The 15,357-nt window shown below is 45.3% G+C and overlaps 1 protein-coding gene and 1 non-coding gene across 5 annotated transcripts in view; both read left to right on the top strand.

The window, feature by feature from the left end:
* Positions 1-15,098, top strand: part of ATP2B4 (ATPase plasma membrane Ca2+ transporting 4) — a 117,644-nt gene extending 102,546 nt beyond the window's left edge. For 2 of the 4 annotated variants that reach the window (XM_055234875.2, XM_063613229.1), the window contains exon 21: positions 10,560-15,098. In XM_055234875.2, the coding sequence (XP_055090850.1) occupies positions 10,560-10,868 (309 nt within the window). In that variant the 3' untranslated portion in view covers positions 10,869-15,098. Of the gene's footprint in view, positions 1-4,270; positions 4,449-10,559 lie in introns of all 4 variants that reach the window. The other 2 variants (XM_055234874.2, XM_055234876.2) reach the window with 2 other exon arrangements.
* On the top strand, positions 326-450 carry LOC129459086 (small nucleolar RNA SNORA77). Its single transcript, XR_008649894.1, has one exon. It is a non-coding gene; the product is annotated as a small nucleolar RNA SNORA77 (small nucleolar RNA).
* Positions 15,099-15,357: the final 259 nt, after the last annotated feature.

The raw sequence follows: 15,357 nt of genomic DNA, 5'->3' as shown, positions 1-15,357 counted from the left end.
GGCCGGGTGCAGTGGCTCACACCTGTAATCCCAGCACTTTGGGGGGCCAAGGCAGGCAGATCATGAGGTCAGGAGTTCGAGACCAGCCTGGCCAACATAGTGAAACCTTGGCTCTACTAAAAATACAAAAATTAGCTGGGCGTGGTGGTGGGCGCCTGTAATCCCAGCTACTCGGGAGGCTGAGGCAGGAGAATCGCTTGAACCCAGAAGGCTGAGGTTTCAGTGAGCCGAGATCATGCCATTACACACCAGCCTGGGCAACAAGGCAAGACTCCGTCTTAAAAAAAAAAAAAAAAAAAAAAAAGAAGGAAAAGAAAAATGGATTGCAGACTCGCTCTGCACCTGACTGTACTTCCAGGCGGGTGCTTTTTCTGTCTGCCAGATAAACATTCCAGGGTGCTGTGGCTGCCTCACCTATCCAGGGCGATGCAGCTCCCTGGGGACACAGCTGCTCCCTGGGGAGCCCTGAGCACTTCTCCGTGTTGCTGGCCTCACATCCAATTGGGCAGGCATTGGAGTCCGGGCACTGCCTGGAGCTCACCAGAAGGTGCTTTACAGTGGTCCTTGGTTTGTCTGTCAGAGGGCTTGGTCACCTCTGCCATGAGGCTGGACTGCAGCTGTGGTGACAAGTGACCAGATGTCACTGAGCAGCCTGACCATGGTCTAGGCGGTGCTTGAATGCATCCACTTGGCTTCCTTTGGTCATTGAGTTTCAAGAAGACAGACTCCAGGAGACGGCTTGGCCAGGATCAGGCAAAAACAATCATGCCGAAAAAGTGGCGGAAAAGCTAGAAGCTCTCTCAGTGGAGGAAGAGACCAAGGAGGATGCTGAGGAGAAGCAATAAATCGTCTTATTTTATTTCCTTTTCCTCTCTTTCCTTTCCTCTTTTTTAAAAAAATAATTTACCCTGCCCCTCTTTTTTGGTTTGTTTTTATTCTTTTGTTTTTACAAGGGATGTTGTATAAAGAGCTGAATTAAAAAAAAAAACAAAGAAGAAGAAAAAGAAAAAGAAAAGTGGAAAAGGGCTAGGTAGGGAAACACTAGGGTTCCTTTCCCTCTCTCAAGTTCCTCCTCTCAGAAAGAAAATTTCCAGCGGGACCTACACAAAGTGCCTCATGGCATCCAGAGTCCCACTCCCTACCCCACCCCACCCTCCAGGCTGCTGACTCCAAGCACCCATAGAACCTGGAGCCTTTGGCTCCCATCTCTAAAGTCCCCAGTGCTTTCCTTTGGGTCTGCTCTTTCCAAAATAACCTGTCTTTGCTTTGCTTTTCTTCAGGATCAACCGCTTCTTCTACTATGTGATTTCTTTTCTCCTAGCCAAGAGTCTCTCAGTCCAGTGCCTCCTTGCTCCTTTCCAGTCTTCTGTCCTGGGAGGCTGAGATTTATGGGCCTTCCTTCCCCTCCAGTACCAATTTCTATTTCCTTGACTATGCACCTCTCTATAAGGTCTTTTTGGTTTCACTGCCTACATAGCTTTAGGTATACTACCTTTCCCCATTGTTGGAGCATGAGGCAGTTGGGCCAAAATGGCATTAAAGCCTAAAGTGAGACATGTTCAAGATGCCACAGTGACCAAATCCACGCCATCCAGGATGCACCTGACACTGGAAGCTGATGAGGCTAATGATGCTAACGTGTATCCTGGATCCCTGAGGTCCGCTCCCAACATCAGCCCTTCAGCCTCAGCTGGGTTCTAACGAAACCCCATGCCACCTCCACGTTGATCTTTATTGTCATTCTCATCACAGTGCGTTGGTATAGGAGGCGTTAGAAAACTTAGAGACTAGGCCGGGCATGGTGGCTCACGCTTCTAATCCCAGCACTTTGGGAGGCCGAGGCGGGCGGATCACGAGGTCAGGAGATCGAGACCACGGTGAAACCCCGTCTCTACTAAAAATACAAAAAATTAGCCGGGCGTGGTGGCGGGCGCTTGTAGTCCCAGCTACTCGGAGAGGCTGAGGCAGGAGAATGGCATGAACCCGGGAGGCGGAGCTTGCAGTGAGCCAAGATTGCGCCACTGCACTCCAGCCTGGGTGACAGAGCGAGACTCCGTCTCAAAAAAAAAAAAAAAAACTTAAGAGACTAGAACTATGGAGGTTGGGACCTTGTAACTCCAATAAGCACTGAAGAAGGTGTCTCTACAGTCCCTTCTTCCATGCAGCTGGAACCCCCGCACCCACCCCAAGTGTAAACCCTCTCCTCCTGCAGGTTCAAGCTCCTCAGTCCCAGGGAACTAAAACTGAATGATGTGAGGAAGCAGTAGTGTTTCTGCTCAATCTGTGATCTGGATCCAGAAACTATCCCTAAACAGCTCATGGCTTCTCAGGAAGCTTTATGAAAGAACTATCTCACTCACATTCTGCCTACTTTCCCATCTTCCCTCCTGGGAAAATGAAGTCCAGTTAATGGAATCCGCACTTTTCCTACATTCCTGGTAGATTAACCCTTGGCATTAAGCAGATAGATATTTCTAAGATTATTCTACCAGATTCATGAAGGCTAAAGGGAATTCCTTTTGATTTCGTCCTTGTTACTTAGGGGTCAGGGATAAGGATGGTAGAGTTGATTGAGGCCCTAGATCAGGACCATTGTCAGAAAATGAATGGCATGGCCGGGCGCAGTGGCTCACACCTGTAATCCCAGCACTTTGGGAGGCCAAGGAGGGCAAATCACAAGGTCAGGAGTTCAAGACCAGCCCAGCCAGCATGATGAAACTCCGTCTCTACTAAAAATTAAAAAATTAGCTGGGCATGGTGGTGCACACCTGTAGTCCCAGCTACTCAGGAGGCTGAGGCAGGAGAATGGCTTGAATCCAGCAGGCAGAGGTTGCAGTGAGCCAAGATTGTGCCATTGCACTCCAGCCTGGGTGACAGAGTAAGACTCTGTCTCAAAAAAAAAAAGAGAAGGAAGGAGGGAGGGAAGGAGGAAGGGGGGAAGGAAGGAAGGAAGCCGGGCGCAGTGGCTGACGCTTGTAATCCCAGCACTTTGGGAGGCTGAGATGGGCGGATCACAAGGTCAGGAGATCGAGACCATCCCAGCTAATATGGTGAAACCCTGTCACTACTTAAAATACAAAAAATTAGCCGGCCTGGTGGCAGGCGCCTGTAGTCCCAGCTACTCGGGAGGCTGAGGCAGGAGAATGGTGTGAACCCAGGAGGCGGAGCTTGCAGTGAGCTCAGATCGCACCATTGCACTCCAGCCTGGGTGTCAAAAAAAAAAAGAAGGAAGACAATGAATGGCATTAATTGCCTCTGTCGCTGAGGAACAAGGCACTGAAAACCAGAGGCTACTTGTGTAAGCCTCGACCTATAGCTGTTTCAACCACCACCAACCAAAACCTCTTCCTCCCCCTCCCTCAGTCTAATTGCCGAGTTACTGTCAGCATTTCTGCCAGACATTTCAGATCTCTAATGCATTAATGCACTTAGTAGCATTCTCTATAGTGTGCTTGGCCACTGGGTTCTTGAGCTCCATTCTCAGGGACCCTGCCTACTTCAGCCCAGGGAAAGGATAGCTCAGACAAGATACCCAGAGGAGGATGAGCCCAGCAACTCATGGCCCAGGGGCCTTTCCATCATGGCCACTTGTATATTGGCTACTAAACGGCCCCTGTTTTTTATCTAAACACATGAGTTATTTTCCTGGAAAATCTGCAAAAATAGGTAGTCGGTTTCATTGATTTAGAGGTTCCTGAGCCTTGAAATTCAGTAATACATAATTTGCCTTCAGAATCTTCAATTGTTTGCCTTATTTTTAAGAGTACAGGTAAAAACGGGCCTGTAGGTGGAAGTTGCAGTGAATCGAGAGCGTGCCACTGCACTCCAGCCTGGGAGACAGATCGAGATTCCATCTCAAAAAAAAAAAAAAAAAAAAAGAGTACAGGTAAAAACAACGAACAATCTCTGTCTAACCGTTAGGAGTGATGGAGTAGGGAAAAGTCCCTTTAAATTTTAAATACTCTTGGCCCCCTCTACACCTCAAATGCCCACTGTGGATTCAAAGGGAAGAAAAAACTAGATTCTGGCTGGGCGTTGGGACTCCATGGCAAATTGTTCCCTAAATGAAGTATGATATGCAATTAACGTTTTTCTCCTCCTCACCATTGCTTTGTGTGGGAGGGAAGCTCTCTCTTGCTCTCTCCTGTCCCCTTTTCCCATCTACTTCCATCCCCGCTTCCCCAACCTTCCATGACCCTGCCTTCCTCTTTCTTCACCTCTCTCCGACTGACTGTGGAGCAAAGCTGTCTCACTCTCTGATTCTTTGCAGATCGACGTAATTAACACATTCCAGACGGGAGCCTCTTTTAAGGGAGTCCTAAGGCGACAGAACATGGGTCAACAATTTGATGTAAAACTTGTTCCTAGTTCATCCTATGTAGCAGTTGCACCAGTCAAATCTTCCCCCACCACTTCTGTTCCTGCTGTTTCATCTCCTCCTATGGGCAGTGAGTGATAGTCTATTATGATGCATGATTTGCTAAAATGACCACAAGAGAGCACGTGGCATCCACTTTAACCAACCATGGTTATCTTTTCCTTTTGGTTTTTCCCTTTGATATTTTGACTTAAGGGAAGAAAAGACAAAAATCCCACTCTAAAACCTGTGTGCCCTTGTATTTTATTTTTGTAATGTAGAAAAGCTATTAAACCTTAACTGTTTTAAAGACAATAATTCTGTTTTCTGATTGTTCCTCTGCATTGCTCGTTTCTTCCTTTTCTTGAGTTTTGTTTTGCTTTGCTTTGCCTTTTTTGTTTGTCTGTTTGTTGCTTTGCCAGGGTATGTTGTTGTTCCTCTCTTCTCTTCCTGCTCCTTTGAGTCTGAACTCTACCTCCTAAGCTTAGATGTGAGGTTAGGCCAAAGGAAAACCCAGGAGATTTCTTTACATGGGGGCAAGGTTTGGGATCTTTTGAGGAAAGGTAGGAAGGGAGCTAATGTGCCCATGGGTGTGTTTTGATTAGTGGACCTGTCATAATTGAGCCAATATTAAACTTGGTCAATAATAATAGTCCATTTGGCTACCACTGTATTGCCGACTGGCAATTTTAGCCTAAAAGTTGTAGCTGGCCGGGCACGATGGCTCACGCCTATAATCCCAGCACTTTGGGAGACCGAAGCAGATCACGAGGTCAGGAGATCAAGACCATCCTGGCTAACACGGTGAAACCCTGTCTCTACTAAAAATACAAAAAATTAGCTGGGCATGGTGGCAGGCGCCTGTAGTCCTGTAGCTACTCGGGAGGCTAAGACAGGAGAATCACTTGAACTCGGGAGGCGGAAGTTACAGTGAGCCAAGATTGTGCCACTGCACTCCAACCTGGGCGATAGAGCAAGACTCTGTCTCAAAAAAAAAAAAAAGTTGTAGCTATAGGTGAAGAAAAGAAGGTAGTTCAGTTCAAATGTATATGGTTGAACATCCCCGTTATTTTACTTTTCTGGGACTCCGGTTTAAAAATCAGTTAATCTTGGTTGGGTGCGTGGCTAACGCCTGTAACCCCAACTTTAGGAGGCCGAGGTGGGCGGATCACCTGAGGTCAGGAGTTCAAGACCAGCCTGGCCAACATGGCGAAACCCTGTCTCTACAAAAATACAAAAATTAGCTGGGCAACATAGTGTGTGCCTGTAATCCCAGCTACTCGGGAGGCTGAGGCGGGAGAATCACTTGAACCCGGGAGTTGGAGATTGCAGTGAGCTGAGATAGCACCATTGCACTCCAACCTGGGCAACAGAGTGAGACTCCGTCTCAAAAAAAAAAAAAAAGAGGCTGGGCACAGTGGTTCACCCCTGTAATCCCAACACTCTGTGAGGCCGAGGCAGGTGGATCACAAGGTCAGGAGTTCAAGACCAGCCTGGCCAATATGGTGAAACCCTGTCTCTACTAAAAAATACAAAAAGTAGCCAGGCATGGTGGCACGCACCTATAGTCCCAGCTCCTCAGGAGGCTGAGGCAGGAGAATCGCTGGAACCCAGGAGGCGGAGGTTGCAGTGAGCCAAGATGCTCTACTGCACTCCAGCCTGGGTGACAGAGAGAGACTCCATCTCAAAAAAAAAAAAAAAGAAAAAGAAAAAAAATCAATTAGTTCACATGAAGGTAGGAGAAATATACAAAAGAGTCAAAATAACATTTTTTCTTCATTTACTAAACTTTTAGGAGTTTCTGAAGAGGAGTGCCTTTTATTTTGCTTCTCCTTTTCTCTAGTTTGATTGTTTCACCAATAGCCAGCACTTACTTTGCACATAAAGTTTCAGGAAGCCCTTTCTCAGCCAGACTTTCAATTGGAATGTTATCAACTCACAACCTAAGATCTGGTGTTCCCATTGGTAGATTCTTAGATTCTTGCTAATGCTTATGGTCCTCCTATTTATGGTCATTTTCCCTTCCCCAAATAGGACTCAGAGGGGAGAGAAGGTAGCCAGCTCTTTGCTGATAATGTGGGAAAGAGTTTATCTGTATTAAATATAATGTGGGTTTCAAATATGTGAGTGTTCAGTCTGTTCCTTCCTCCCCCATTCCCAACCTCACCACCCCCCACCCCGACCTCTGGGAAGGGGCTAAAGAAGGGTTGCCTTGTCTGTGGTTCACATGATCACGGACTGTGTGGTTTGACCAGACTTAGATTTGTTTTGTCTCTTTAGCCAAAGTGTTCTGATGTGAGGAGTGGGGGTGGGACTTGATAGAGATAAATACAATTTCTTTAGGTCAATAAAACAGGCAAGAAAGAACTCACTAAGTCTTGCCCTGCAAGTATCCAGGAACCTCTCCCACTAGTTCTTTCATATTCCTCTCTTAATTCCTTTTTTCCTTCTAGTTCTGCCATCCCCTTCTAACTAGCTTCTGTTCTGTTTTAATCATCCCTTTCTGGTAGGAAGGGTTAGTGTCAGATATCCTGATAGTTTGATGGTGGAAAGAGACTAAGCGGAAGACTAAGCAGAAGACTGGGATCTTGTAGAGCAGCTGGTAGAGGGTGTGCTCCAAACCCTCGAAGACTAGAAGATCAGAGAGACAGGCCACACCTGCTCTTTCTCCAGCTGTGCCTTTTTAGTTGGAGCTCCTAGAAGTTATAGCCCTTTTAAAACCCTCTTTCCCATTCCAGATCTCCAAATGAATTCAACCTTCAATAGATAGATCTCTAAGATTTCTCTGCATAGGGAGGCCCTATTCCTTTTCTCCTGGTTTCTGAAAAGAGCAGAAAACTGCCCGGCGCAGTGGCTCATGCCTGTAATCCCAGCACTTTGGGAGGCCGAGGCAGGTGGATTACTTGAGGTCAGGAGTTCGAGACCAGCCTGGCCAACATGGTGAAACCTCATTTCTACTAAAAATACAAAAAAAAATAGCTGAGTGTGGTGGTGCACGCCTGTAATCCCAGCTACTCTAGAGGCTGAGGCAGGAGAATTGCTTGAACTCGGGAGGCAGAGGTTGCAGTGAGCTGAGATCACGCCATTGCACTCCAGTTTGGGTAACAAGAGTGAAACTCCATCCCAAAAGAAAAAAAAAAGGGCAGAAAACTACAGAATGAGAAAATGGAGTCTTCACCTGCCCACTCGTTGAGCTGCAGAGAGTAGCCCCCAGCACTCATACCCAGTCTCCTGAGTCATGAAAAGAGTTGCCCTTCAACCAGCCACTTCCACCTGTAGGCCAGGGCCCCAGAAGAGACATTTCCCCAAGGTTTTGAGAAATGATGACCAGGAAGGGAAGGGTAGACGGGCTGTGTGGAGACTGCTCAAAGCTTTCCCTGCACCTGCTTCACTAGCCCTGTCTTGTCCCCATACACTGCTCATGCACCAGGCATCATGCTCCAGGAAGGGGAGATGCCAGCCCTGGGTGGATTGGTGGTGATATAATGTGTGGTTGTTCATCAGCATGTGTTCTCTGAGGCCAGTGCTGGAGTTGGGGCATCCTGGCACAGCCCCATGCCCTCTCCTCCCTCACCCTTCTCTCCACCCACCAAGCCAGCTGGTGCTCCCTAGCTGTCTGACCCCTCTTCATGTGAGCTTCCTTACAGGTGGCTGGTTTCCCTTTAGATTCCAGAAGTCCTGCAGCCTAGCTGGATGACTGTTTCTTGCTCCCCAAAAGACGTTTCCCATATTTTTTCCATCTACCCATCCCCAATTCACTTTTATCTTCCTCATTGTTTGCCTGTAACAGTATTATTGGTCACCCCAACAGGTGAGAGGAAAAGCCAACAAACAGGGCTCCAGACCCTCACTCCAACCCCAGTTGTTACAAATTTATTTTCTATAGTGGACTTCACATGTAATTTTTTCTATAAAGTATTCAATTGAATGGAAGCAGGAAGTTGAAAATCACTGATATTGAAGATGATGTACTGGCGGATAAAGGCACCTGCCCTCCTGTAATATTCAGTAGAAATTTTGAGATCTTGAAAGCATATGAAAAATGTGGGCTATGTTATCACTCCTGACAGTGATGGCTTTGATGGAGTGGGATGACTTTGGACCCATCTCTTGGTCAGTGTATCTGTGCCAGGGCCAAAGGAGAAGGCATTGGGTTTGGACTCACTTAATCCAAATTGCCTTGCTCTGAGATTTTATGTAGATCAATGAAAACTTGAGACTTCCTGAAGACCAGATGGAGCCTCCATTCCATCTGATCTCACCTAGATCTGGAGCAAAGGCAACATGACAGGTAAAATTCGCACATTAGATGGTCAAGTAGGAATCAGATAATAAAAATGTGGTCCTCACTTTCTGTTCAGCATGGTGAGTGTGTGCCTGCGCTCCCTGATTCTTCTTGGCTGAGGTGTTGAGCTGATACTATTGAGTGGCAAGGAGTCCTTTGCCTTCTGAGCTTTGAGCACCCTCAGTCCTGGGTGGGTCTGCAGGCTGTAGTAGAGTGGGACAAGATAAAGAAAGCCTTAGCCAGCAGAGACACATTCTCCTCCAGAGAAAACGGACCAACAGTATTGATAGTGAGCCTTCTTTGAGTGGTATTTATGAAGGTTCTGTATGGTGGTAGGAAGCACTGGAACAGGTGATCCAACCAGTTTATTTGGCTGACTCTTTATATCCTCTGCTGTCTCCAAATTCTTGTGTCTTCTCCTGGAATATACTTTTTGCTTAAACAGCAGAGGAATGAAAGAGGTACCCTACCCCCACCTTCATCACTCCTACCCCTCCAACCTCAACAGTTTCCCCCACATTACTCCCATTTCTTTTCTGAGTGAAGATTTTTTGGACAAGACTAGGATCAGCCACCTTCCAACAACTAAAACTGTCCTACAACCATTTACCTTTCCCCTGGCCCCTCCCTCCAACTTCTCAGAGCTCCAACCCTCTCCCTCTACCCCAATTCTACCAACCCTGATTCTAAGCCATGCCTCAGAGAGACCTACAGTTCAGAAAAGCAGAGCTGCCAAAATTGCTGGTGCCTGTGGACAAGCAAAAGCTGTTCACAGGCATCAATTATTGTCAGTCTTTTCTTCGTGACTCTGAACTGACCAAATCCCTTCCTTTTTGCGCAGTAGGACAGAGACTCTGACACTGGGCAATGCATCTCCTTTTGCACAGTAAAACCGCACGTGGTTTCCTTTCCTTCATCCTCTTCATCCACCCCATCAGAAAGGCCACTTGTTTGTAGCACTGCCTCCTGGATTAGGTTTCTCTCCCTGGTCCCTTTCATTCCCTTCTCCACATAAGACTATGCTCCTCGTCACAATTTGGAAACAGCTGGAGAAAGCAGCATGATTGGGCACAGTTGCTGTGTATCAGAGACATGAACGCGCATTTGAATTATGAGAGCCAGGTCTTTTCTCAATAGGCAGGAGGAAGGCATCTTTTGACACCTGTATTTTATCCACTTCTAGGGAAGGGGCTGAAGGAGTGAAGTTCTGTGTTATTTGCCGGGAGGGGACACAGTGGTGGTTGTGGGATGTAAAAATATGCATGTTTCCTGGCTGAAAGGGCAAATTATTATTAGAGAGTTTTAAGTTCCTGCATGCTGCTGACACAAATGAAGATTGGTTTGTCTGCCTGGCTGCACAGTATTCATGGTCACTCATCACCCAACGTGTATTATGTGCAGATTGGTGTATGCTGGCTCTTTGAGGTCTTTAAACAGATAACTAAAGCTCAATGCATAATTTTTCCATTCCACAGTCACAAAATGTTTGGCCTCAGCACAGAAATCCACATGTCTGTATCATCTTTTTAAGTTTGGCTATGAATTTGCATCTAGTTCCCATGTCCTTGCCCTCCATCTAAAAGAACTAATGAAACTTCGTTTTCTGTTTCATTTTAAAAGTAGATTGTTTGGGAATGCTAACGTTGCTTTGAGTTTTCTACTTTTTTTAATGCAGCTTTCAAAACATCCTAGTTGTCTGCCATCACTCACCCCAGCCCACCCCACTGCTTGAAAGTTGAGCCATGTGATGTTTCTAGTGCCCCATAATCTCTTCTGATGTGTGTTTGGTTTTGGTTGCTGAGCAGTCATGTTTTATAGTCTGGGTTTTGTTTCTTTCCTAAAACCACCATCTCCTTGTTCTGCCGGCCAATTCTCACCTCCCTATTTTCTCATCCTCCTTTTCCTTCCCTGGTATAGATCAAAGTGGTCAAAGCGTTCCATAGTTCTCTCCACGAAAGCATTCAGAAACCCTACAACCAAAAGTCCATCCACAGCTTCATGACCCACCCTGAATTCGCCATAGATGAGGAGTTGCCACGAACACCACTCCTGGATGAGGAAGAGGAGGAAAATCCTGACAAGGCTTCTAAGTTTGGGACTAGGGTGCTCCTGTTGGATGGTGAGGTCACTCCATACGCCAATACAAACAACAATGCGGTGGATTGCAACCAAGTGCAGATTCCCCAGTCGGACAGCTCTCTACAGAGCCTAGAGACATCAGTTTGAATTTTCTTTCTCTGACTCTCATCCCTATGTTCCCTATTTCCATTTTCATCTGTCCCATCTATGAGGTGATGATGGGAATTTTCATCGTCATGTCAGCTGCTGTGTGAACAGCAGTGTGTGTGAAGTGAACCTCTACCTGACCATGAAGAGGCAAGAGCACAGACTTACAAGGATTTCAACTTAAGCTTGACTTGGGGTTTGTAGCGGGACCCAGTCAAACCCCAGGCAGGTCATGGTAGAATCTACTCCTTGGTAGTCACTTGTCATTTTGAAAGAAATGATGACAATCCTCTCGGCATCACCCCACCCCACATTCTCCCCTGATGTTCATCTCCTGAATTCTGGATTTTGTCCTACAAGTCTGTGCCATTTATAAGCTAAGTTGAGGGTTCAGAGGGAGACAAATATCCCCAAGTGAAATATGTTGCGGTAGAGATGGAATGTATAAAATCCGCCAGTAGTGTGATTGTTTTTCAATTTTTCCCACTTTGAAAACTTACACCTAAAGGCCTGTAGGCCTCTAACTCTTTCTGCCCTTTCATTCAAATCTCTCCAAGTTTCTTTGTCTTTTGTCTTCCCTTCCTTTCCTTTTTTTTTTTTTTTATGATGATTAAGAAAATGGAAAGGATATGGATGAATTGTGTAAACTTAGATCCTTCTCCCTTTTGGCCCAAAAGAACCCTCGATTTAGTTCTAGAATCCAACCAGTTTCTTTGTTAAAAGGGTCCTTTTGAAGCAGTTAAGTGCTGGTAAGGATATTTCTCTGTTGTTGCCAGGTTACCTTCTGCTTTTAAACTGCCATCTTGTCAAGTGCATGTGGTTCTTAAGTGCCAGGGAGATCAGCCTTGCCCATGAAGGTTGCATATGTGTGGTATAGAGTTTTTACCTGAAAGCCTGAGCTTTCTCTTATTCCTAAAGTGGTGGCAAAAGAATGAACTGGGTATGACCCTGCCCCCTTACTGGGCTTGGATATTGAGGACCAGATGCTGCCAAATCTAGGACAAGACAGAACATCAAAGCAGACTTTTGTGGTCTCCACTTTGGGGTGACCACTGCTTTCAAAGCCATCTGCCAAGGCTCTCCAGGGCAGGACCTGACTGGTGGGGAATGAGTGTTCAGAAGCCTTGGGAGAGGCCAAAGAGCCATTCTAGTATGATCTGAGAAAACCTTCCTGCAGGGGCCAGAAACCTTGAGCTTAGGTGCCTGGGGACCAGCTTCAACATTCTCTACAGTTTCTGATTCTACTTTTTGCCACGTGTCACAACTTTTCCAGTCTCTGAGAAGGTCCCAGCCTTTCTCAAATACTCTGATTTTGAAAATATGTATCCAAAGTGGGAGGCCCCTGTGACATTTTGCCAACTTAAAGGAGAAAAAGACCCCCCACACACGGCACACTCCCCCTTCCTCCAGCCCCTGCTTCAGCCACATGCTCCAGCTGCTGCCCAGTAAAGCCCTGTGCCTTTTTTTCCCTGAATATTGCCCAAAGCATCCCCTTCCCATCTGCCTCTCAGGAGTTGGGGACTTTGCTAGGAGATTTTTTAAGTGTTCCTTACTGGGACAAGGTGGAGCCAGGTTTGCAGGAGCTCCGTTTGTATCCCTGCTGGTGTTGACTTCTGTGCAGGGGCCAGTTCATGTCCCTGACTCTCACCTACCATTAGATAGATGAAGCCCACCCCCCTTTCTAGAGTGATGAGAGTCAAGAAGAGGGGATGTATGAACTGCCAAATTCCCATGTGAGAGGAAGATGACCTGATCCACCTAGCCTTTTCTTCTGGATCTGTCCTCCCTCACCCCTTTCACCTGAGCTGTCCACAGTGGGAAACATAAAGAAACAATGCCCCCTACGTATCCGCATGACTACATAATCCATCATCGTAGGAAATAGGAAAGCAAATTTGATTTTGGTTTTGTAAAACGTACATGCTTCAATAATTCTTTTTTGTGTCTTAAATACTCATAGGGGAAAAAAACAGCTCACCCAAGGTGTTAGGTTTCACATATATATTCATCAACTACTTTAGAAGATTTAATTCTATCAAATCTTGTATTACCTCAGATCATTTTAAATAGCAAGCCAATAACGAGCTTTGAAGGCTATTTTACCATTCCTGTTCACAAAAAGACTCTCATGGTGCCTGACAGGTTACCCTTGAGGGCTTGTGTCTACTTTTTAAAAGTCAATGGTTTTTTTCTTGTGTTCTAGTTTCCATAATAGGAGAGAAAATATAGAAATATATGCAAAAATTATAGTTTTCTTTAGATCAGAAACTGATATTTTTGGGTCAGCCATATGTATTTTGTTTAAAGGATTTAAAATAAAGTGCCGTCATGTAGCCCTGTGGAAGGGAGCACATAACCAGCTGTTTGGCATGACAGGTGACTTAGTATATTTGTAATTGGTTTTAAAACCAATACACCGTACTTTCTTTCTGCAAACAGCCATCTTTATACTTAGGGAAAAAAATTGTTGGGTTCTAGACTTTTTTAATATAAATTTTGTTGATATGGAATTAAGTAAGTTTAAGTGTCTATGTGCATATGTTTTTTATATAAGTTTTTTCTATTCAGTTTCACTGATCCAACTGGCAGTGGGTAAATACGGCATAAGTTAATAACACTTTTCCCCGAAATGGTGCTTTGGATTTGAAAAGGGTCTGATGGGGAGAAGGAGAACGTATCATCCTAGCTTCCTCTCTTAATAAACCTAGAAAAACGGGTAGTAAACTGTGGATAGTCAGGAAAACACCCAGCAAGGGACACAGCTGTCAGGAAATGAATCTTCTCCTCAACCCCCACCATGCAGATGGATAGACAGACTCTTTCCTGACTAGTTGTTAGGATCAGGGGCCTCTGTTGGATTTGTGTTTCTTGAAGAATAGCTGGCAGAGTAGTGTCAAAGACACGAATATCTCCTGGTCTATAAGGATACTCTGATTTGAGGTTTGCATTTTTCATGGTTTTTATTTCGTGTTCCCCCTGGAGTTTTCCCTTAGTGAGTTTTTGTGCAAGGATCTTATTTGTGATGCCTTCCCTCCCCTAGAAAGATTTTGTGCAATATATTAAATGGGGACAGAATTCTAAATGGATAAAACAGTGGCTGGTTCTAGCCCTGAGTGACAGTCTTAAGGCTAGGTCCTTCCCATAGTATCGTCTGTCCTCTAGAATGACTCTCCTATCCCTAAAGGGGTTAAGAGAAAGATCACCTAGAAATCCCTCTGGACACTTGTGGATTCTTTAGGGTTTGAGTTTCTTCTTCCCCTTGAGCTTCAGAGAGGAGAGTTGGCACGGTTAAATCTGAATGGTTACCTCACTGCTGAAAACACAGAGGGGCATGGCACACTCACTTGTGCGGAAAAGCCTCTAAATGCATCCCTTCCTTTCTTTCCTGCTTCCTTTGCCTTACAATTGAAGCAGCCCGTGGTACCATCACAGTATGCAGAGACTTCCTCACCTTTCATATCTAGGGACCAACCCCAATGCATTGGTGAGGGTGGGCACTTATAAATACCTGCTATTGTTAAGCCATTCCAGCCTCTTCCTCTGAATAGACCAGATGCCCTTTCACTTAGTTCAGTGCCAGTCCTTTTGCCTTCCCAACCCTGCTGTTAGGCCTGCTGTTCCCTTTGCTCTTGATTAGGAGAGATGGAAGGAGATGAGCTCCCATAACTGAATTGGCCTTTGGTTCATGTTTTCTCCCCATATGTATATATGCCATATGTGAATATGCCATATATATGTGCCAACAAATCTATCTACGTTGTTCTTTTCAAATTAGCACGCAGATAGGAATTTTGAGTTTCTTCTTCTTTTAGTAACCAGTATAACAAGCACTGGTATTTTTGTACAAAAAAGAAAAGCAAAACAAAAAATTGACTATTGTGGTCTGCATGACATAAACAAACAAATGGTGATATCAAAGCAACGTATACCCCAGTCCAGTGTGTGTTGCCATAATTTGCAATTCAGCTTAACAGTGCACCCAATCTATATTTGCATTTTGATATTATTTAAGCTCTATGTACAAGGTTTTGCATGTATTTATATGGTTCTTAGGAAAAAAAAATGCTATAAACTGGCAAATCTGAAATTCAAATGTGTTGTTCCACTGAGAACAGAAGAAGAAGAGGAGTTTTAAAAGGGATAATTTGTTGGAACCAATAAAGCTTTTTGCTGATGAACAGAAACCAATACTGCTGTGCACTGAGAATAAAAACTCATGCCCACTTGTAACTGTGCTGTCCTCAATGAGTCTCCACTTTTGGGTAATGCCACTGATTGTCTGTTGAAGTTGAGAAGGGAAATGCCGCAACCACAAGGACAACCCCATTTAAACAGGCACAGAATTCAGCTTACCACCAGACTCTGACAAACGCTTCCCATCCCTCTGGGCCCTTGCATTGGCTTCATTCCCTTGTAGTGTAAGCTTTGCTCCACCCACCTTGGTTAGAATCCACAATTCAGGAGCTGGAGCTTTTGGAAGAATAAGAAA

Source organism: Symphalangus syndactylus, chromosome 19 (genome assembly GCF_028878055.3).
Source record: "Symphalangus syndactylus isolate Jambi chromosome 19, NHGRI_mSymSyn1-v2.1_pri, whole genome shotgun sequence".
In the NCBI taxonomy this organism is placed as follows: domain Eukaryota; kingdom Metazoa; phylum Chordata; class Mammalia; order Primates; family Hylobatidae; genus Symphalangus; species Symphalangus syndactylus.
This window is presented reverse-complemented; position numbering and strand designations above follow the sequence as displayed.